The sequence below is a fragment of the Chiloscyllium plagiosum genome, unplaced genomic scaffold, assembly GCF_037043375.1.
Source record: "Chiloscyllium plagiosum isolate Xiang-an unplaced genomic scaffold, Cpla_swu_hap1 HiC_scaffold_27, whole genome shotgun sequence".
Taxonomy (NCBI): domain Eukaryota; kingdom Metazoa; phylum Chordata; class Chondrichthyes; order Orectolobiformes; family Hemiscylliidae; genus Chiloscyllium; species Chiloscyllium plagiosum.
Genome location: NW_028270165.1, coordinates 60,236,974 through 60,261,248, shown reverse-complemented (window position 1 = coordinate 60,261,248; position 24,275 = coordinate 60,236,974). Strand labels below are relative to the sequence as shown.

At 46.9% G+C, this 24,275-nt stretch overlaps 2 protein-coding genes across 2 annotated transcripts in view; one reads left to right on the top strand and one right to left on the bottom strand.

Annotated features, from left to right (window-relative positions):
* Positions 1–24,275, top strand: part of LOC148144324 (uncharacterized) — a 222,541-nt gene that overhangs the window by 31,674 nt on the left and 166,592 nt on the right. The gene's annotated exons all lie outside the window — the stretch shown is intronic.
* Positions 1–24,275, bottom strand: part of LOC122543538 (uncharacterized) — a 144,810-nt gene that overhangs the window by 1,999 nt on the left and 118,536 nt on the right. Inside the window, exon 4 of the mRNA XM_087975318.1 lies at positions 5,765–5,856. Within this exon, the coding sequence (XP_087831444.1) occupies positions 5,765–5,856 (92 nt within the window). The remainder of the gene's footprint in view (positions 1–5,764; positions 5,857–24,275) is intronic.

Sequence of the window (24,275 nt, the reverse complement as noted above, 5' to 3'; positions counted from 1 at the left end):
CTAATGTAAAAAGTGATATAACAGAGTTTTACATAAATTCATGCAGTTTTTGAGCTCAGAGTTCTACATGAATGTATGCAGTTTTTGAGCAAAGTGCAATGTCACTCTGCAAGTACAAATTCACCACACAAAATATATGTGTGCATGTGAGTCTTTGTCTGTCTGTGTGTGTGTGTCTGTCTGGGTTGGGAGTTGTGAGTGTGAGAATGTGTGTGTATGTATGTGTGTGTGTGCGCGCGCGTAGTGAGTGGAGAGTGTCTTAAGTCTGTGAGGGGGTGCATGTGTGAGTGTGTCTATAAGGGTGTGTGTGGGCGCCTGTGTGCGCGTCTGTGTGTACCTGTGCCCGTGTGTGTTTGTGTAGGAATATATGTGTGTGTGTGTAGTGCAATGGTGATCACCTGTAATGTGACATGAACCCAAGGTCCCGGTTGAGGCCCTCCCTATGGGTACCGAACTTAGCTATCAGCCTCTGCTCGGCCACTTCCCTCTGCTGCCTGTCCCGAAGTCCACCTTGGAGGATGGTCACCCGAAGGTCCGAGGCTGAATGTCCTGGACCACTGAAGTGTTCCCCAACTGGGAGGGAACCCTCCTGTCTGTTGATCGTTGTGCGGTGCCCATTCATCCGTTGTCGTAGCCTTTGCTCGGTTTCCCCAATGTACCATGCCTCCGGGCATCCTTGCCTGCAACGTATAAGATAGACAACGTTGGCTGAGTCACATGAGTACCTGCCATGTACAAGGTGGGAGGTGTTCCAACGCGTAATAGTGGTATCTATGTCCACAATCTGACACGTCTTGCAGTGTCCACCGTGACAGGGTTGCATGGAGTTGTCCTGAGAGCCGGGCAGTTTGCTACGAACAATGATCTGTTTGAGGTTTAGCGGTTGTTTAAAGGCAAGTAGTGGAGGTGTGGGGAAGGTCTTGGTGAGGTGCTCATCCTCATTGATAATGTGTTGCAGGTCACGAAGAACATGGCGTAATTTTTCAGCCCCTGGGAAGTACAGAACAACGAAGGGTACCCTGTCAGTTGCAGCATATGTCTGTCTCCTAAGGAGGTCATTACGGTTCCTTGCTGTGCCACAGACTCCCCTACCCTGGGGAAAAGACTTTAAGTACTCACCCTATCCATGCCCTTCACAAACGTCTATAAGATCACCATGCAGCCTCTGATGCTCCAGGGTAAATATTGTCAGCCTATTCAGCCTCTCCATGTAGCTCAAATCCTCAAAATCTGGCAACAGCCTTGTCAATCTTTCGAAGTATCACACATGTTTCCTACAGCAGGGAGACCAGAACTGAACACAGTATTTCAAAAGTGGTCTGACCAATGCCCTGTACATCCACAACTTAACCTCCCAACTCCTGTGCTCTCTGCTCTGACCAATAAAGGCCAGCATACCAAACGCCTTCTTCACTATCCTGCCTACCTGCGACTCCAATTTCAAGGAACTATGAACCTGCAGTCCAAGGTCTCTTTGCTCTACAACACTCGCCTTAACTGTGTCAGTCCTGGCTGGATTCACTTCTCCTTATTAACAGCTCAAGACCAGGAGCCTGGAACATTTGAAGTCCTTTTCATGTATGGAGTTGTTTTTCTCATTCCTTGACTGTTGATATGGTAGTTTACTGGCCTTGTAAGTCTGGTATTAGGTCGGTTTAACTTTACATTTTTTTTCTGCCTGTCTCCAAAGTCAGGCCCTTACTTCTTTGTTTCCCTGTGCTTTTCTAGATTTCACAATAAATGTTAATTTTCCATTACACCAGCTGGGTACCTTTTAAATGCTGTAATTGTACCAGCCACCACCACTTCCTCTGGCAGCTCGTTCCTTACACGCATCATCCTCTGAATATAGGAGTTGCCCCTTAGGTTCATTTTAAATTTCAGTTAATTCATTCACTTTTGTTACAATGCGGCACACATTCAGACACACCATGTATCGTTTCAGTTTTTGTGACATTAGTATCCAGTTTCGATTGTTGGTCCATTGGTGACGCTGTTGCTTGGTGACGGTGAGGCTCCCCCGGCCCCGCCCACCCCCCCGTGCAGACGTCACGCGGGGGCGAAGGCGGTTGGGAGGAGAAGTCGCTCGAGCGAGGAAGCGGCGGGGGGGGGGGGGGGGGGCGGCTGTTAGGAAAATGGCGCCGTGCGGCCCGGGGCAGACACCTGTCACTAACCTTGTACTTGTACTTTTTATCGTCACTGATTTTTTTAAATCCTTGTACTTTTCACCCTTGCCGACTAATCTAATTTATAGATTAAGGTGTAGGTTATGTTGGATTGGCCATGCTAAATTACCCATAGTGCCCCGGGATGGGCAGGCTGTGGTGGATTGGTCATGTTAAATTACCCATAGTGCCCTGGGATGTGCAGGTTGGGTGCATGAGCCATGGGAAATACAGGGTAAAAACAAGGACTGCAGATGCTGGAAACCAGATTCTTGATTAGAGTGGTGCTGGAAAAGCACAGCAGTGCAGGCAGCATCCGAGGAGCAGGAAAATGGACGTTTCAGGCAAAAGCCCTTCATCAGGAATAGAGGCAGAGTGCCTGCAGGGTGGAGAGACAATTGAGAGGAGGGTGAGGGTGGGGATGGGGGTGGTGGGAAAGTAGCATAGAGTCCAATAGGTGAATGGGGGTGGGGATGGAGGGGATAGGACAGGGAGGAGGGTGGGGGGGGGGGGAAGGTAGCAAAGAGTACGATGGGTAAATGGGGGTGGGGATGAAGGTGATAGGTCAGAGAGAAGGGGGGAGTGGATGGGTGGAAAGGAAGATAGGCAAGTAAGACATGTCATGGGGACAGTGCTGAGCTGGAAGTTTGGAGCTGGGGTGAGGTGGGGGAAGGGGAAATACAGAATGAGGGGATGGATATGGGTGGCACACTCTTCAGAGGGCCAGTGTGGAATAGATAGGCCGAATGGCCTGCTTCCACATTGTTGGGATTCTATTGACTCTCCCCAAAAAGGAGCATTTTATCGGCATCTATCTTATCAAGCCCTTTTCAGAATTCTATTGGTTTCAATAAGATCATAGAGGTATACAGCACAGAAGCAGACCCTTCGGTCCAACTTGTCCATGCCGACCAGGATTCCCAAACTAAACCAGTCCCACTTGCCTGCATTTGTCCCATATTCCTCTAAACGTTTCTATTCATGTACCCATCCGAATGTCGTTTAAATGTTGTAACTGTACCTGCATCTACCACTTCCTCAGCAAATTCATTCCACACACAAACCACCCTCTGTCAAAACAGTGCCCCTCCGGTTCCTTTTAAATCTCTCTCCTCTCACCTTGAAAGAATATGCCCCCTAGTTTTGAGCTCCCCTACACGAAGGAAGAGCCCTTTGCTATTTCCCGAACTTCACTCCTTATGATTTTATAAATCTCGATGAGGTCACCCCTCAACCTCCTTGTGCTCAGTGAAAGATGTCCCGGCCTCTCCTTATAACTCAAACCTTCCAGTCCTGGCAATGTCCTAGTAAATCTTTACCGAACCCTCTCTAATAGTCTTCTTCATATTACAGGGCCACTCGAACTGTACCCAGTACTCTAAACCACCCTGTCTACCAGTGATACAACTTTCAAAGAACTACGTACCTAAACCCCACCTCCCCATGTCTCGGGTTTGGAGAGATACGGGCCGGGTGCTGGCAGGTGGGACTAGATTAGGTTGGGATATCTGGTCGGCGTGGATAGGTTGGACCGAAGGGTCTGTTTCCATGCTGTATATCTCTATGACTCTATGTCTCTCTCTTTTACAACATGACCCAGGGTCCGACAATTAACTGTACACATCCTGCCCTTTCTTGTTTTAGTAAAACATAAAGCCTTGCGTTCATACCTGTCTCATACACACATACACCCACACTCTCACAGACTTATACTCCAACACACTTTCACTTTACCAAGCATGCACACACTCTTACATGCACACTCACGCACAAACTCACATGCACACAATCACAGCAATCTCGGTTTGTTCAATATATCCTATCAGTTGCATGACACGGTGATCTTTTGCTATAAAATGTAATGTCTTTGATCCTGCTTCACAGCTACCCAATGAAGGAGCAGCACTCCAAAAGCTGGTGCTTTCAAATAAACCTGGTGTTGTGAGAGTTTTTAAATTTTATCCACCCTAGTCCAAAACTGGCACCTCCACATCTAGTGAACACAGTCCCAGCTGCCAGGAAACTTTACAATGCTGATGAAATGACGCAGTACCTGCACTCCTGAAAAATTTATAATTTCTAACGATACTAGCTACTCATTCACTGCTCCATCTGAAACACAACATTGGAAACTCAGTGCAGGAGGCTGAAAGAAATGAGCAGCTTTAAAACAAAACCCTCTTGGAGCTCAAAACTTTCAATGAGAGTCTGAGCCTGGCAGTAAGTTCAGGTAACCTTAATTGCGATCCAGCTTTGTTACAGCTTCAGACCCCCCCCCCACCCCCAGCAAAAAAGCAGAGAAAAAGTAGCTACTTTTCAACCAGCTCAAGACCAAAGTGCACGCACATCCCCCCACAACCACACTTTCCTTAGTATTGGTCACCACCGAGTTGTCCCTTTGTAGTTGGATCCTTGGTACAGCCTTAACCTGTGGGAAGTATTGCCTCACTCAGTAATTTCAACCTGTATCCAAGTAAGTTGGATGGGCAGTGTCGAGTCAACCACACTGCTGTGGGTCTGGAGTCACGTGTAGGCCAGCCTGGGTAAAGAATGCAGCTGGAACGACTGAGTGAATCCTTTCCCACAATGGCAGTTTCCTCCCCTAAAAAGGATGCGAGTGAATCAGATGGGGGTTTTCTCCACCCACCCCCCCAACAAAAAATGGTTTCATCATTAGATTCTGAACTCCAGTTTCTGACCAAATTCCAATTCCGCCATCTGCCGCGGCTGGATTCGAACCCAGCAGCCCCGAAACTGGGTTGACAGTCCAGTCGATAATGGCATTCGGCCGTCACCGCTTCAGTGCGTCCACAGTTGGGAGGAGCAGGTGAACGGCCTCTCCCTGGTGTGGAGACACTGGTGGGTCAGCAGCTTAAATCGAGCAGGTGAACCCCGTCCTGCACTCGGGGCCCCTGAAGGGCCTCTCCCCCTAGTGGAGCCGCTAGTGCCTATGCAGGTGGCTCACCTGACTGAACCCCTCCCCAAACTCTGAGCAGCTGAAAGGCCTCTCCCCCGTGTGGATCTGCCGGTGGGTCAGCAGGGTGGAGGCCTGGGTAAAGGTCTTCCAGCACTCGGGGCAGCTGAAGGACCTCTCCCCCATGTGGATCCTCCGATGCCTCAGCAGGGCAGAGGCCTGGGTAAAGGCCTTCCTGCACTGAGGGCAGCTGAACGGCCTCTCCCCCGTGTGGACCCGCCGGTGCGTCAGTAGGTTGGAGGAATTGCTAAGGGCCTTCCGCACTCTGTGCAGGGGAATGGCCTCTCCCCCAAGTGGATCCGCCGGTGCCTCAGCAAGGTGGAGGCCTGGGTAAAGGCCTTCCTGCACTGGGGGCAGCTGAACAGCCTCTCCCCCATGTGGACCCGCTGGTGGGTCAGTAGTTTGGAGGAATTGCTGAAGGCCTTCCTGCACTCGGGGCAGCTGAAGGGCCTCTCCCCGGTGTGGACCCACCGGTGGGTCAGCAGGGCTGAGGAATCACGAAAAGCCTTCCCGCACACGGGGCAGCTGAAGGGCCTCTCCCCCGTGTGGATCCGCCGGTGGGTCAGTAGGGCTGAGGAATCACGAAAAGCCTTCCCGCACAGAGGGCAGCTGAAGGGACTCTCACCCGTGTGGACTCGCTGGTGGGTCAGCAGGTAGGAGGAATCGCTGAAGCCTTTCCCGCAGACATAGCAGAAGAACGGCTTCTCCCCGGTGTGGCTGCGCCGATGAGTCTCCAGGACAGACGGGACATGGAAAACTTTCCCACAGTCGCCACACTTTCACGGTTTCTGTACGAGGCAGGATTCCTCGGGTTTCTCCATGGCCAACGCTTCAGCCACACACAAACGCGTGTGGAGCCCCTCCCCACCGTGAATTTCTTTTTCCAGGCCGTATAACTGCTTCAGGCTCCACACTCTGTGCACTGCAACAGTAGGGTCTCTCATCCAGTCCCACTGATGCTGAAAATGTACTCAAACCGGAACCAAAAAGCTTTGCTCCTTCTCACAAAACCATAGTTGGAAAATTGTTGTCGTCCTGATGGAGTGAGTGACTGTCAGACATTGATGTCAAAGTGAGGACTGCAGACAATGGAGAGCCCTTCATCTGTTGATTTTGAAACTTCTGTCTTCAGATCGTCCAATACTCTGTTAAAAAGAGATTACAAAAGTGATCATTGTCAGTGCAGGGTAGAAATTCAGAACAAGGAACTCTACTTTCTGTGGAATATTCTTTTCTTTTGTTATTCCACAAAATTGAAAGCACCATCCCACTCTCTCTCTCCCCGTCTGTTCTCACGCCGCTCTCACTAACTCCCCTGAAGATGCTGATTCAGGATCTTACAGGGGCAGAAAAACAAAAATGTCAAGACTAACGTCAAGACAAATCCACCTGAAAGTGAATATCTTTCACAACACTGGGATACTGCTGAGAGCGAGCAGGTCTGCCCCTCAGGTCCCCATTAAATCATTCCCCTCTCAGCTCAAACATATGCCCTCTAGTTCTGGACTCCCATACCCAGGGGAAAAGACCTTGGATATTCACCCAATCCATGCCCCTTATGAACATCCATCAGACAATAGACAATAGGTGCAGGAGTAGGCCATTCTGCCCTTAGAGCCAGCACCATCATGGCTGATCACCCCCAATCAGTATCCTGTTCCTGCCTTATCCCCATAACCTTGGATTCTACGATCCTTAAGAGCTCTATCCAACTCTTTCTTGAAAGTATCCAGAGACTTGGCCTCCACAGCCTTCTGGGGCAGAGCATTCCATACACCCACCACTCTCTGGGTAAAGATGTTTCTCTTCAACACCGTTCTAAGTGGCCTACCCCTTGTTTTTAAACTGTGTCCTCTGGTTCAGGACTCACCCATCAGTGGAAACATGCTTCCTGCCTCCAGAGTGTCCAATCCTTTAATAATCTTGTACATCTCAATCAGATCCCCTCTCAGCCTTCCAAACTCAAGCGTACACAAGCCCAGTCGCTCCAATCTTTCAGCATAAGATAGTCCCGCCATTCTGGGAATTGACCTCGTGAACATATGCTGCATTCCCTCAATAGCCGGAATGTCTTTCCTCAAATTTGGAGACCAAAACTGCGCACAATATTCCAGGTGCAGTCTCACCAAGGCCCTGTATAGTTGCAGAAGGACCTCTTTGCTTCTTTACTCAATTCCTCTTGTTATGAAGGCCAGGATGCTATTAGCTTACTTCACTGCCTGCTGTACCTCCATGCTTACTTTCATTGACTGATGTACAAGAACACCTAGATCTCCTTTACCTAACTTGACTCCATTTAGGTAGTAATCTGCCTTCCTGTTCTTGCCACCAAAGTGGATAACCACACATTTATCCACATTAAACAGCATCTGCCATGCATCCGTCCACCCACCTAGCCGATCCAGGTCACCCTGTATTCTCCTAACATCCTCCTCACATTTCACCCTGCCACCCAGCTTTGTGTCATCAGCAAATTTGATAATATTACTTTTAATACCTTCATCTATATCATTAATGTACATTGTAAAAAGCTGCAGTCCCAGCACTGATCCCTGCGGCACACCACTGGTCACTGCCTGCCATTATTCTTACTTTCATTATCACTATTCTTTGTTTCCTGTCAGCCAACCAATTTTCAATCCATGTCAGTATTTTGCCCTCAATACCATGTGCCCTAATTTTGCTCACTAACCTCCTATGTGGGACTTTGTCAAAGACTTTCTGAAAGTCCAGGTATCTACATCCACTGGATCTCCCTTGTCCGTCTTCAGAGTTACATCCTCAAAAAATTCCAGAAGATTAGTCAAGCATGATTTCTCCTTCATAAATCCACGCCAACTCTGACCTATCCTGTTACTGCTATCCAGATGTGTTGTAATTTCATCCTTTATAATTGACTCCAGCATTTTTCCAACCACTGAGGTCAGACTAACTGGTCTATAATTCTGTTTTCTCTCTCCCTCCCTTCTTAAAAAGTGGGACATTAGCCACCCTCCAATCTGCAGGAACTGATCCTGAATTTATAGAACATTGGAAAATGATCACCAATGCATCCACGATTTCTTCCAGTCTACCTGCATGTTGAAATCCCCCATAACAACTGTACTAATATCTTTGCAACAGGCCAATTTCAGCTCCTTATTCAACTTACACACTACATCCAGGCTACTGTTTGGGGGCCTGTAGATAACTCCCATTAGGGTCTTTCTACCCTTAGAATTTCTCAGTTCTCGCCATACTGACTCTACATCCGCTGATTCTAGGTCCCCCCATGCAAGGGACTGAATATCATTCCTTACCAACAGGGCAACACCACCCCCTCTGCCAGTTAGTCTGTCCTTATGATAGCACGTATACCCTTGAATATTCATTTCCCAGGCTCTGTCCACTTGAAGTCACATCTCAGTTATCCCCACATCATCGTAACTGCCAATTTCCAAATGAGCCTCAAGCTCATCCACTTTATTTCAAATGCTTTGTGCATTCATATTTAATATTTTTAATTTGTTACTCCCCTCACCCTTCCTATCAATCCCTATTTCACTTGACCTTACGGCATGATCCTTTTCTTTTGAGTTTTCTGTTCCATTGATTCCATTGTCTTTCTTGACTTCTCTTGTTCTAACTTTCTTCTTAAACTTCCAGTTTGTCCCCTCTACCACCCCCCCCCCCCCGGCTATTTAATTTAAACGCAGCTGTGTTGCAGTGGCAAACCTACCTGCCAGAATCCTGGTCCCCCACCTATTAAGGTGCAACCCATCCCTCTTGTATAATTTATCCTTACCACTAAACATCAGCCTCTCATGCTCCAGGGAAAATATCTCTGGCCTATTCAGCCTCCCCCTGTAGCTCAAACCTTCCAACACTGGCAACAGCCTTGTAAATCTTTTCCAACTCCTGTCAAAGTTTCACAACATCTTTCCTCTAGCAGAGAGTCCAGAACTGAATGCAGTATTCCAAAAATGGTCTCACCAATGTCCTGTACATGACCTCCCAACCCTTATACTCAATGCTCTGACCAATAAAGGAAAGCATCCCAAACGCTTTCTTCACCAACTTCCTGAGAATCCTCTCTCAAGGAACTATAAACCTGCACTCCAAGGTCTCTTCGTTCTACAACTTAACATTTGGATAAGTACATGAATAGGAAAGGTTCGGAGGGATATGGCCCAATCTAGGTGGGACTAGCTTAGTTTCTGAATATAGTCAGCATGGACTAGTTGGACTGAAGGGTCTGTTTCTGTGCTGTCTGACTAACTATTCTGTACTGGTCTTGAAACCATTTTCTTGCCTTCCCCCACAAACATCCACTTCTTCGTTGTTCCAAAATCAGATGAGTTCAGCCTTGAATATATTCAATGACCCCCTAAGTGCAGGGAGACATTCCCACTTCTGAACTCAATTCCTCTTGCTAATATACCACTTGCCTTGCTGATTGCTTGCTGCACCTGTCTGACAACTGGCAGTGACTGGTGTAGGAGGACGCTGAGGCCCCTTTGCACATCCACACATCATTCCTGACGAAGGACTGGTGCCTGAAACATCAACTCTCCTGCTCCTCGGATGCTGTCTGACCTGCTGTGCTTTTCCAGCACCACTTTTCGACTCTGATCTCCAGCATTGGAAATTCACCTCCTTTCTGCATTTTTTTCAATAGCAAAGGCTGTAACTTTACATTGTGGCACTCCATTTGCCATGTGTTTGCCAACTGTGGTCTTCTCTACATCATGGAGACTGAGCATAAACTTGGGGAATGGTTCGCCGAGCATCGCAGCTGGGTCCACAGAAGCTGACTGGACCTCCCAGTCACCACCCATTTTAATTCCCCTTCCTAATATGACCATCTTTGGCCTCTTCCATTGCCACAACAAAGCAAACTGCAAATTGGAGGAACAACACCTCATCTTGTGCCTGGGCAGCCTGCAGCCCTGAGGATCAACATTGAGTTCTCCAATTTCAAATCACCTCCCTTCACCACTCTGGAAAAAGGGGGTGAGAAAAGAGAGTACCGTGCTCAGAGATGTTGGACAGGAGAAGGACATTGCAGTCTGGGGTGAAGCTCAATCTTCATTCAGAGAGAGAGGGGGGAGCAATAGCAGCTTCAGAAGCTCATGGTCCAACTTCTGCATTTAGACAATGGGGGGGGTGGGGGGGAGGGGCTCTGATAGGCAGGAGGACAATTCCAACTCTGGACTCCTCCCATGGGTTAAACTTGTATGTCTGATGATCTTGCTCTATGGGTTATTGACTGTGTACATTATGCAACTCACGATGGTGCCTGTTCAGTCGCCGACTTTCTCCTGACGGCTTGGTGGCATCCCCGCCTCCAACAACGAGCTCAAAGGGTTAGCGGCCGGTGTCTTATTTGTCAGGAACAAAACCCTGGAAAAGGCTTGCCTTGCACTCCGGGTAGAACTCCCTTGGCGGAGGGTCCCTTTGAGACACTTCAACTGGACTTCATTGAGTTGCAGAAATGTCAGTGCTATAAATATGTTTAGCTTATTGTTGATGTCTTTTCTAAGTGGATTGAAGCCTACCCTTCCCCTAACACTGCTGCTGAGACTATGGTGAAGATTTTGCTGAAGGAAATTATTCCCTGCTTCTGTATACCTGCGTGCATTAGCTCGGACAATGGACTGCACTTTGTTGGTAATAGTAATGAAGAACTCTTGATAAAGTACAGATTTGAGACGGCCCAAGGAATTCCTTATGAACTCAACTTGTAAGCTTCTCTTGGTTCATCCCGAAGATTGTACCTTTGGTAGTCTGGAATTTAAAAAAGCTCTTGCAGACAGTTTTAGTTTAATTTTAATCATCCCCTTCATGTAACAGTGATGCTATTAGTACAACATAACACTGATACCTATAAGCCAGGCTCACTGGATTCTAATAACCCAGGAGAGTAGGACATTGTTCTCCCTTCAAGAGCCCTGGCAGGCTACTCTATTGTACTATCACAAACAGACTACCTTTATAGCTGAAAACGTGTTGCTGGAAAAGCGCAGCAGGTCAGGCAGCATCCAAGGAGCTGGAGAATCGACGTTTCGGGCATGAGCTCCTGCTCCTTGGATGCTGCCTGACATCCTGCACTTTTCCAGCAACACATTTTCAGCTCTGATCTCCAGTCCTCACTTTCTCCTGGAAGACTATCTTTATACACACGTTTACAAAGACGAGACTGTCACAAACACAAAAAGTTAACAAAAGCACTGCATGTTCTGAACTAGACAGATAATAGTGAAGGACAATAATTCAAGGGAGAAGTCAATTTGTAGCGAGTTTCATTTTGAGGTCAGAATCAAACATTGTTATTAATTTCACAAAGGAACAGCCATGAATGTTATCACTCGGTGTCCTGTTTATACAGATTCACTGATGTTCAGGCAAACGTTCTTAATTGTCTTACTCTCCCTGCCTATTTTCTATTGTGCAGCAAATGTGTTGTATAATTCAAATTAAACATTTTAGTCAAAATGTTTAAGGATAGGTTTTCCTCCTGCCACCTGTTTGCTGAAGTCTTTTAACTGCAGGGTCGTATGAGAATTGCTTTAATGGAACCAGCTATGGGTGTGTATGTTCCACATAACATCTCCTGCCTATTTGAGACTTGTCTCACCCACTCCTGTAAGACAAAGGGGCCATATACCTCCTGCCCGTAGAGACAAACAGCTTGCGTTCCACTGGCCTTATGCGGCATAAGTAACCATACCCATCTCCATGTACGGAATCCTTCCCTTGCGCATTTATGGGTCCTGTTTCTTTTCAGAATCTCATACTGTCACCAAGACCACTTGCAATAGAGTTAAGGGTGAGCCTAATGGGAACAGAATTCTGAGGACCACTGTCTACCAGATGTACAGCACAGAAACAGGCCCTTTGGTCCAACTCGTCCATGCTGGCAAGATATCCTAAATCTATCTGGTCCCATTTGCCAACACTTAGCCAACCCTGTAAACCCTTCCTATTCATATATACATCCAGATGCCTTTTAAATTTTGTAATTGTATCAGCCTCCACCACTTCCTCTGGCAGCTCATTCCTTACATGCACTACCCTCAATATAGGAATTGCCCCTTTTAAATCTTCCCTCCACCCTCACGCTAAACCTATAGTTCTGGACTTCCCCATCCCAGGGAAAACACCTTGTCTATTTATCCTATCCATGCCCCTCATGATTTTATAGAAATCTGTCGGGTCACCCCTCAGCCTCTGGCACTCGAAGGAAAACAGCCCAACCCTGTTCAGCTCAAAACCAGACAATATCCTTGTCAATCTTTTCCGAATCCTTTCAGATTTCACAACATCCTTCCTCTAGCAGAGAGACCAGAACTGCACACAACATTCCAAAAGTGGCCTAACCTGGTGCAGCTACAACATAACTTCCCAACTCATCTACTCAATTAAAGGATTGAGAAAGTTTTCAAAACCCACAAAAGACACTGGAGGAGCTTTTGCGGGTCAGCTTGGACATCAGGGCGGGGGCGGGGGCGTGTGAATGAGGGAAGGAAGCTGAATATACTGGTGCCAATGTGGAGGAAGAACAGAGGATGCAAAACCGGCTTGAAGCTGCAATGAGGAATACTGCATGTGCTGTACTTGTACCTGTTGCAGTTACTGGTGGGAATCGGGTGCATTTTAAACATCAAAACAGAATAACTATCCACGCCTCCCCCTTTCCAATCTCTATCCTTCCGTCCCTCTTCACTGGGGTAATTAAGAAACCTACCTGAGTTTGCGGAGACTGCTCCCTCCCTGAATTCACTCCAGTTCTAACAAGGGAACAGACTTCTCCGCCTCCCGTCTCTCCGGCCCTCCCAGGATGAGGAGTTGCCCAGAGGGAGGGAGTGTCACTCAAACTGACAGGGCCACTTCTGCCTTGTGACGTCGTTACAGGGGCGGGGAAAGGTGACGGTAAAGGGGCGGGGCGAGGTGGACAGTGGGCCCCCTCACTGCACCTGTGCGGCCCTGCAGCAGACGGGGAGGAGAATCCCTTCCCTTCAGGGAATCCCCACAGTGTGGAAGCAGGCTACTCTGACCCACGGGTCCACACTGACCCTTCCTTAGGGTAACCCACCCACACCGCTCTACATTTAACCCTGAATAATAGACCTAACCTGCACATCCCTGGATATTATGCGGAATTTGGCTTTGCCAATCCACCCGAATGTGCACATCCCTGGGTACTATGGGTAATTTAGCATCACCAATGCACCCAAACCTGCACATCCCTGGGCACTATGGGTAATATAGCATGGTCAATCCACCCTAACCTGTGCATCCCTGGGCACTATGGGTAATTTAGCATGGCCAATCCACCCTAACCTGCACATCCCTGGGCACTATGGGTAATATAGCATAGCCAATCCACCCTAACCTGCAATCCTTGGGCACTATGGGTAATTTAGCATGACCAATCCACCCTAACCTGCACATCACTGGGCACTATGGGTAATTTAGCAGGGTCAACCCACCCTAATCTGGACAAAGTTAAACACCATAAAACACCAGGTTTTGTCCAACAGGCCTCTTTGGAACCAGCAGCTTTTGGAGTGCTGCTCCTCCATCAGGTGGTTGTGGAGAATACTATCATAAGACACAGAATTTATAGCAAACCATTTTAGTGTCCTGCCACTGAAATGACATATTGAATAAACCTAGATTGTTAAGTTTTTCATCTTTTCAAATGGGTTGCAGGTATCATTACTACGTAAATCCCAAATCTTCTTGTCTGTCACCTTCTCAAGATAACTCAAGGTTTTATAGCAAAATGTGACATCTCAGCTCAGACAATGCATTAAAGGTGTGAGGTCAGTCTTCTGTGTCCCAATCTTGAGTCAGACTGATTCTATTTCCAAAGTGGAATTCACAAAATGTTGCATGGATTGAGTGCCTGCAGATTGTACACTTTTTGAGCAAAATAGAATGTATCTGCAAATTTAATTCTGCAGATACACATTCACTGCCATGGACTTCTATGTGTGCGTATGCGAATGAGGGAGGCAGATAGATAGAGAGAGAGAGAGAGAAAAAGAGAGAGAGAGAATGGGGGAGAGAGAGTGGTGCAGGCAGGCTGAGAGAGAGAGAGCCGCAGGCAGGCAAAGAGAGAGAGAGAGAGCCGCAGGCAGGTAGGCAGAGAGAGTGTGTTTGCTAACCACCTCCTTGCCTGGTTGGCCTTTTTCCCTGTCTACAACTTGCTTTCATAGAATCACCTCGCGTACATTGTTATGAATATTGTCTAATAAGAGTAGATGTATTTAGTAGATGAATCAAAACCATCCCAATGGCTGAACAGCTGACACTCCAGTGTTGGAAAAGTGGGAAATATTTGCATCAGTTAACCAAAATTCTTCTTTCACTAACTATATTTGATTGGGCCTGATAACCTCTAGTAAACAGGAATTGTAGTTTAATACTTTTTTTATGCACAGAAGGACAACCACTCTAGCTGCTCGGTATGTGCCCATATCCCCATCCGTCCTGAACTCGTACCAAGCGAGGCCTTATGGAGTTTGAGCGACTTGAAGCTTTCTTTCCCGCTTTCTTTGGAACTGCTCGATTGGAAATCAAAGTCACCCCTCAGACAATCCTGTGCTCGGCTCAGTTCACTGTTGTGGCCCTCCCCTCGAGCCATCTCCCAGATGCCGAGATTTCCCCTTCCTGATGAAACCCCTGATGATGATTCCCCTTCCCTGGCACCTCTGCCCCTGTCCTTACTGAACCCGAGGACTAACAGTCTGATCTGCAAGCACCACCCCCTGACAATCCCCCTGGCTCTGGGTATAATCCCCCTTTTGCTGACACCCCCAATCTCCTCTTTTTAATAAAAAAGGAGGGATTGTGGGAGAATTTGATCAAAATTGACACAAAACTGCGTGGAAGCCATTTTGTCACAAAGCAATGTTTGCAGGAAAATGTAGCCTGTGAACATAATGCTGTCTGAGCCTGGGCTAAGGAATTCTGTTTTGATAGCCTGCCCTTGCAGCTGCAGGCTGTCTCTGCTCCTCAGGCCATTAGACTGTGCTGCTTCATAGAATGATGGATTGGTTATCTCTGTCCCTTATTAGTAATTCGAGCCTAGCTGAACCTGCCGTATAAGAAACTTTCAGTTTTGTAGGCATTTGGATGTGTAGGTCTGGACAAAGTGTGTGAAACTTACAACTGCCCCTCAGTTGCATAATTAATGGAGAGTGGGTCTTGTGTTTTACATAAAACTTGTAACATTCTGTATTTTATTAGAATATGTCAGACTTTGTTTTGAACTAAGAGGTATTCCCCATGGCAATGAATAAAGCTAGTTAATTACTCAAGGTCTCCTCTCCTGACGACTTTGCTTTAAACGATTTGACACACGAGTTACTTTGCCCCAACAGTACTAATAGTTACATTGAAGGGAGAGAGAATTCCTCAAGTAGGACCCTATCAGAATCCTGGGAGACGCCTATTTCTGGTTTACTTCCTAATGAACAAACATTAAGCATTTATTTATTTCTCATTTTGTTTCATTTTTCTTGTTTGATTCCCTGCTCTGACTACACTCTGTATCTGGATGGGTGACAGGCTGAGATTGTAGGTTGGCTTTCAATTGACTGAATGTTTTCTTGTTCTGGAAGCTGTAAAAGAGGCGTGAAAGCTTCTGCAGAAGTCCAGCAAAGCTGAGAACAGACCGACATCTTACTCTGTGGGAACAGGGAGATCAGAGGACAGAGAAATCAGGACCTGAAACCCAAGCTGACACCAGACTACCATGTGCTCAGTGCTTTGGTGAGCAGTGCCAACCCTCTGCCATTACCTCGCTTCCCATCTGACTACACCTCAATATTCAGGATCCAATCCTTGCCATCCTGAAGCCATGAATCTGGAAGGAGTCTCAGATCATAATTATTCACTTCAATGTGTGCAGTTAATTCATTCACTTTTGTTACAATGTGGCACACATTCAGACACACCCATGTATCATTTCAATTTTTGTGACATTAGTATCCAGTTTCGATTGCTGGTATATTTACTCTCCTTGTCCCTTTCTATAGTTCTCTGATGTTCATTTTCCATATCACTATATTACTCACCGGCCTTAATTTGGATTGGCCATGCTAAATTGGCCACAGTGTCCAGGGATGTGCAGGTTAGGTGGGTTAGCCATGGGAAATGCAGGGTTATAGTTCCATAGTAATAGAAGCAGGAGTAGGCCATTTGACCAATCCAGCCTGCTCCGCCATTCATCAAGATCAGGGCTGATCTATCCATTGTCTGAACTCCTCCTCCCTACATTGTCCCAACTACCCTTAATTCCCAGACTCAACAGAGACACTCGGCCTTGCAGCTGTACTGCTACCTGATAAACAAATTCTTTCCTTGCATGGGAATATCCTTCTCTTTGCAAGGACCTATTGTACACTTATCAGCTACTAACCAACACTGCCCAGACACTACTAATATCCTGCAATTAACAGTTTGCTAATTGTTAAATGACTGTACCCTATATAATCACATAACTCTCTGTTTCTCATTGGAGTGACTTGTGAGTATTAGGTCGACTTGGCTCTCCCCGTGAGCTCCCGAATAAACAGTCAATAACTCAAGGTTTGTGTCATGATTACTTATACAATACTTATTGGACTACTACGAGCAAGTCACCAACAGCATAATCCACTTCCATCCCCAACATGGATCAAGTCACCATCCTTTTTTGCCAGACAAGTAAATGTCTCAAGCTCAGGAAAGAAAGCCTGTCAAACATTAATAGACACAGATCTAAACCAACCTTTTCCAGAGTCTGTCCCTTCACTTCGATTGACTTTCTTTTACCCGCAGCTCCTACAGACCAACAGCTGAACAAGGATGAGAAAAGAAATGGGAAAGGAGTGCGGTACTCCCAGATGTTAAACAGAGGAAGGAAGTTGCAGTCTGGACTGAAGCTCAATCTTCATTCAGAGAGGAGCAACAACAACTTCAGAAACTCATGGTCGAACTTCCGCATTCAGACAATGGCGGGGGTTTTAATTGGCAGGAGGACCAGACTCCTTCTGGTCCTCCTGGGATTCCCAAAGGTTGGTCCCCCGTCCATCAGAACGACGAGGGGCGGGGCCCCATTCCGATCTCACACATGTGCACCATGAACATTGCTCACAGCCGATAGAGCAGTATCTGGGTCGCATGGGATTTTGGGTAGTACATCAGCCATGAAAGAGATGAAATCAAGAGTCCCAAATGCCGTCTTAACCGTCCTTTTTCATGTGTTCCTGACGTACTCGCCAGGAGCCAATCTTTAATCGATTTTCAATTGATCTACTGAGTGAAAAACTACAGGTGTTTAACTCGAAACTCTATTTCCAATTCAGTGTCAGTATATCGCTCTTTGTCCGTCCTCAAATAATGACCAAATGAAAGCCCGACGTCTGTTCCACCTGAACGTCGATTTTTTTTAGTTTGCAGATTCCAACCATTTATTAAAAGTTATTCATGGTACATGAGCATTTAGTTCCGCTTGAAAAGGTAATGGTGACCTGCCTTCTTCAACTGCTGTGGTCCACACGCTGTACAGCGACCCATAATGTCCTTACGGAGGGTATTCCAGGATTTAGACCCAGCAACACTGAAGGAACAGCAATATATTTCCAAGTCAAGATGATGAGTGGCTTGGAGGGGTACTTGCAAGAAGTTGTGTTCCCAAGTATCTGTTGCCTGATCCTTCTAGATGGAAGTGATTGTTGGTTTGGAAGGTATTTTCTAAGGATCTTTGGTGAATTTCAGTGTTGTGTCTTGTACTACTGCTTCTGAACAGTGGGGCAGAGGAAGTGGATGTATGTGGAGATGGTGCCAATCAAGCAGGCGACTTTGTCCTGGATGGTATCAAGCTTTTTGAATGTTGTTGAAGCTGCCCCCATCCAAGCTGGTGGGAGAGTATTCCATTACACTGCTGACTTGTGCCTTGTAGAAGATGGGCAGGATTTGGGGAGTTTCTCGCCACAATATTCCTGACCTGTTGCCTGCTCTTTGTTGCCATTGTGTCTGTTGTTAGTCAAGTTGAGTTTCTGGTCAATGGTAAACCCCAAAAATGATGATAGTGGGGTGTTTAGTGACAGTAACACTGTTGAATATCAAGGGCAGTGGTCAGATTATCTCTTTTGGGGATGAGTCATTGTTTGGCATTGGCGTGGCATACATGTTACTTGCCATTCATCAGCCCATTGGATATTGTTAAGATCTTGTTGCATTTCAAACTGAACTGCTTCAGTTTGTGAGGAGTTGTGAACCGTGCTGAACATTGTGCAATTATTGGCGAATATTTCCACCTCTGCCCTTATGATGGAGGAAGGTCATTGATGAAGATGGTTGAGCCGAAGACACTACCCTATGAATTCCTGCAGAGACGTCCTGGAACTGAGATGACTGACCTCCAACAACCACAGCCATCTCTCTATGTGCCAGGTATACCTTAACAATTAAGATACACAACAATTATTTTAAAACAAATTGAAGGAATACATACGAGACACCCCTCTTCCAGGAGACTCCAGTGAAAGTTTTTCTGTTCCAGAAACAACCCAAGTGTTGACTGTCATCAACCTTTTTGATGTTGGCCAGCCACACCTCCCCCTGTCTATTCCCCCCCATCACCCACAGCTCCCACTGTCTATTCTCCCCCGCCATCCACAGCGCCCCTTGTCCATTCTCTCTCCATCTGCAGCTTCTTGTCCATTCTCCCTCTATACTCTAAACACCCTGTCCATTCTCTCTCACGTAACTCTCTGCAACCCTGTCATTTCATTCCTCACCCTCTGCCTTCTGACCAGTCTTTCTACACACCCTCTGCCCCATCTATTCTCTCTCACCACACCCTCTGTCCCATTTCTATTCTTCCAGGCCCCCACCATCTCCTCTCCATCCATTCTCTCTCCCTCCCCCCACCATCTGCCACCCCCGCCCATTCTCTCTCCCCTGTTGTGGGAAAAAACACCAGGCTCGGATTCAGAATTGAGGTTCAATGACAGAGTTTATTGCACAAGAAAATACCGGGGCTCGGGGGAGAGAAAGACACCAACAGCACAGTGTCAGCTGCAAGACTTCTCTCGACCCGGAGCACACGTCAAGAAACTTTTATACATCTTGTGATACAATCGGTCAGGGATGAGATTATTGTCTTTGTAACATGATTTGTTTATGGTAATCCTTGTAGAATCGGTTGATAGTTTCGGTACAGTCTTTGTCAGTTCAGGCACAGCCTTTAATTTCCGCACAGTCGTTGTCAGTTTCAGTGCAGACATTGTCCATTTCAATGTCTGCATGGAAATCCATTGTTGTAGTAATGGGCGCTAATTGCTCTTCCTGAGAAGGGGGATTCCTGCAGCCCTGGCTATTAGCATTTGGTATTGAGTCTGTATCAAGCTTCTATAAGAGGTGTTGGCCGGACCCACACACTTCGGCGGGCAGTGTTCATTACTCATGAGTATTCTCTCCCCCACCCACCTTAAATTAATCACCTGGGTTGTGAGTCCATTGTGCTGGCATTCTGGTGCCCCCTGGCAGTGTCTGTATCAACTCTGCTGTTTCTCTCCGTATTGTGATCCGGTGGCCATCTTGTGTGTCAAGTTGGCCAACTGATGGCTCAGTGGTCATCTTGTGTATCCGTGTGCCTAGTATCACCCTGCCCTGTGCCATCTCCCACTTCTCCGCCACGCCCAAACTCTCTCCCCCGCCCAATCTCTCTATCAACCCCACTTATTCTCTCTCTCTCTCTGTCCCCCCCTCACAGTTTCTCTGTATCCCCTCCATTTTCTCCCTCTCTGTCCTCCATCCATTCTGTCTCTTTTCTCCCCAGCCCCCACCGCACCCGTCCTTTCTCATGCCTCGAACCAGCTTTGACCGCTGTATCAAGCCCTTCAAAAGGACACACACACACACACACACACAGAGAGAAAATGGATGGTGATGACTCTACCTGGGAGTTGCGAGGGGTGAAAAATGGCTGATCTTCAAAATTGAGAATACCTAAAATGATATCTTCAGAAACATCGTTAAAGTCCGAAAGCACGTTTAAGTTTTACAAAGAGCTGCTGAAATCTTTCGAAAACTTTCACTGAAATAAGCACAGTCAGGCCACAGCTCAGGAGAGGCTGGGAGGTGTGAATGGGCGAAAGTGAGGACTGCAGGTGCTGGAGATTAGAGTGGTGCTGGAAAAGCACAGCAGGTCAGGCAGCATTCAAGGCTTTTGTCTGAAACGTCGATTTTCCTGCTCCCTTGGATGCTGCCTGACCTGCTGTGCATTTCCAGCACCACTCTGATCTTGACTGTAAAGGGTGAATGGTTAAGTTGTTCCAACTATCTAGAAATAGCGTTACAGAGCACAGAAACATACCCTTCGGTCTATGCCGACCAGATATCCTGAATTAATCGAGTGACCCATTTGCCAGTATTTGCCCCTTATCCCTCTGAATCTGTCCTATTCATATCCCCATCCAGATGCATTTTAAACACTATCATTGTACTAGCCTCCACCACTTCCTCTGGCTGATACGCACCACCGTCTGTTCAAAAAGGTTACCCCTCAGAAACCTTTCCCCTCTCACCCTAAATCCATGCCCTCCAGATCTGGACTCGCCCCCCAACGTGGTGAAAAGACATACAAAAGTTGAGCATCCAGACAGAATGCAAAAGCAATGAAGTGTCGAACCACAGCGAAAAAACAAATTGTAGCTCGACCCCTTTTTTGTCCTATTGGCATTTGGACTCTTAAAATCTGACAGGAACAGCAGCATCCCCAGTGAGCATACTGCGCATGTTTTCCAGTGTCAGTAACGCAGTGCACATGCCCACCGGCGTCAGCAAAATTCACGGCATGCTCATCGCTTTCCGCAAAAAAAGGCCCGCGACCTTCCTTTGATGGCCCAATAGGAAACCCTGGAGGACCGGAAGGAGACTGGTCCTCCTGCCAATCAGAGTCACTGCATTGTCTGAATGCGAAAGTTGGACCATGAGTTTTTGAAGCTGCTACTCCTGCTCCTCTCTTTCTGAATCAACATTGAGCTTCACCCAGACTGCAAATTCCTTCCTCTGTCTAAGATCTGTGAGTACAGCACTCTCTTTTCTCGCCCCCTTTTCCATTTCTATTTCTTTCCGGAGTTCAATTGTTGGCTTGCAGCAACTGAAAGGAAAGCGGGTGAACCCAGGGAGGGAACAGACTCTGGAAACGTGGTTCAGGTCTGTGTCTCAATTGGCAAAATAGACAGGCAGGAGGATGGAAGGACACAGCAAACCAGGCGGCATCAGGAAGTGGAGAAGTCGATGTTTCGGGTGTAACCCTTCCTCAGGACTGGGGATGGGTGCTGGGGCCCGGGCCGGGGGCTAAAGTGGGGATAAGTGAAGACAGGGAGAGGGTACGGCCTGATGAGTCAATGGGTGGAAGAAATCAGGTTAGTGAAAGGGAGAAGTGGAAATGAGGGGCACGGGGCTGAGAAGGGAGTCGGGGGATGGAAAGGGAGGTTATTTGAAATTGGAGAACTTGATGTTGAGTCCTACAGGCTATAGGCTGCCCGGACAGAAGATGGGGTGTTGTTCCCCCAAATTTGCAGGTTGGTTCGTTGTGGCAATAGAGGAAGGCTAAGATGTTCTTGTCAGAAAGGGAGTGGGAAGGGGAATTAAAATGAGTGGTGACTGGGAGGTCTGGTCAGCCTCTGCAGACCCAGCTGTGATGCTCGCCAATCTGTTCCCCAAGTTTACGCTCGGTCTTCCCAATGTAGAGAAGACCACAATTTACAAACACGTGGCATATGCAGTATCTCAATGTGAAGTTGTAGACATTGCTGTGAAGAAAAAGCAGAAAGGAGATGTATTGTTTAAATGGTGATATATTGGGATGTGGAGCAAGTGAGAACTGCAGATGCTGGAGATTAGAGTCAAAGTGTGGGGCTGGAAAAATGCAGTAGGTCAGGCAGCATCCGAGGACCAGGAGAGTCGACATTTCGATCCCGAGTCCTTCACCAGGAATGATGTGTGGATGTGCAAAGGGGCCTCTGCATCCTTCTACACCAGTCACTGCCAGTTGTCAGACAGGTGCAGGTGAAGAGCTTTTCCCTGAAATGTCGATTTTTCCTGTTCCTCAGATGCTGCCTGACCGGGCCTGTGCTTTTCCAGCATCACTCTAATCTCGACTCTGATTTGCAGCATCTGCAGTCCTCACTTTTGCCTGGACAGGTGCAGCAAGCAATCAGCAAGGCAAGGGGTATATTAACAAGAGGAATTGAGTTCAGAAGTGGGGATGTCTTCCTGCATTAGGGGGTCATTGAACATTATTCAAGGCTGAGTTCATCTGATTTTTGAACACCAAAGAAGTGGATGTTTCTGGGGGAAGGCAAGTAAATGATTTAACACCAGTATAGGACAGTTACAGAGTCAGACACCAACAGAACCAGACCCTTTAGTCAAACTAGTCTAAGGCCGACTATATTCACAAACTAAACTAATTCCACATACCTGTGATTGGCACATATTCCTCCGAACCTTTCCTATTCATATATTTATCCAAATGTCTTTTAAATGTTGTTACTCAACCTGCATCCACATTCATTCCACATACAAACCACTCTGTGTAAAAAGAAAAGTGCCCCCCCCTGCCTTTTTAAAATCTTTTCTCCACTCACCTTCAAATTTGCTGCCTAATCTTGAAACCCCCACCCCCACCTTAGGGAAAGGATACCCAGCGGTCACCTCATCTCTGCCCCATTTGATTTTATAAACCTCTGTCAGGTCACCTCAAGAACGTCTCCATCTCAATCTTAAATATCCTCGGTGACCTGGCCTCCACAGCCTTCTGTGGCAGTGAATTCCATAGATTCACCACTCTCTGGCTGAAGAAGTTTCTCCTTACCTCCATTCTGAAAGGTCTTCCCTTTATTCTAAGGCTGTGCCCACTGGTTCTAATCCCTCCAACCAATGGAAACACCTTTTCCAAATTCCACTCTGTCCAGGCTGTTCAGTATTCCTTGTTTCAATTAGTTCCCCCCCCCCTCCCCCAAAGGGCCTGTTTCCGTGCTGTATGACTCTAATATTCTTCGATGAAAGCAGAAGTGTGATTGTGAAGGCTGGAGTTTCAGAGCAGCTTTCAAAGATGTTTTGCCATTAATGGGAGCAGAAGTTACAATGAAATCTTGCATTTGTGAGACAGCAACTGAGTGAGTGAGTACATCTGAGGTTTTGGTAGAAAGTGGGAATTCATTGCACTGTGGGGATGAAACTTTACCCTATCCAGTCATTTCTGCTGGTGAATGAAACCAGGCTCAAGATTAGGAGGAGTAAATTTAAGACAGAGATGAGGAGGAACTGCTTTTCCTGGAGTGTAGTGAATCTATGGAATTCTCTGCCCAAGGAAGCAGTAGAGGCAACTTCATTAAGTATATTCAAGACACAGTTGGATGGGTTTTTGCATGATAGGGGAATGAAGGGTAGTTGGAACAATGCAGGGAGGAGGAGCTGAGACAATGGATCGATCAGCCATAATCTTAATGCATGGTGGAGCAGGCTGGATGGGCCAAATGGCCTACTCCTGCTTCTATTACTATGAAACTATAACCCTTCGTTTCCCATGGCTGACCCACCTAACCTGCACATCCCTGGGCATTCTGGGCAATTTAGCAAGGCCAATCCAAATCAAGGCCAGTGAGTAATGTCGTGATGTGGAAAATGAACATAAGAGAATGATAGAAAGGGACAAGGAGAGTAAATGTACCAGCGATCAAAACTGGATACTAAACGTCACAAAAATTGAAACTAAAAATGGTGTGTCTGAATGTGTGCTGCGTTGTGACAAAAGTGAATGAATTGACTACACACATTGAAGTGAATAATTGCGATCTGACACTCCCTACAGAGACATGGCTTCAGGATGACAAGGATTGGATCCTGAATACTGAGGGTGTCCTCAAATGGGAAGCTAGGTAATGGTGGAGGGTTGGCACTGCTAATCAAAGCACTGATCACAGTGTAGTCTGGTGTCAGCTCAGATTTCAGGTCCTGATTTCTCTGTCCTCTGTTGATCTCCCTGTTCCCTTCTGCACCTTCTGGAACAATAAAATATTCAGTCAATCAAGCCGCAACCCACAATCTCTCAGCCTGTCAACCATTCAGGCACAGTGTAGTCACCG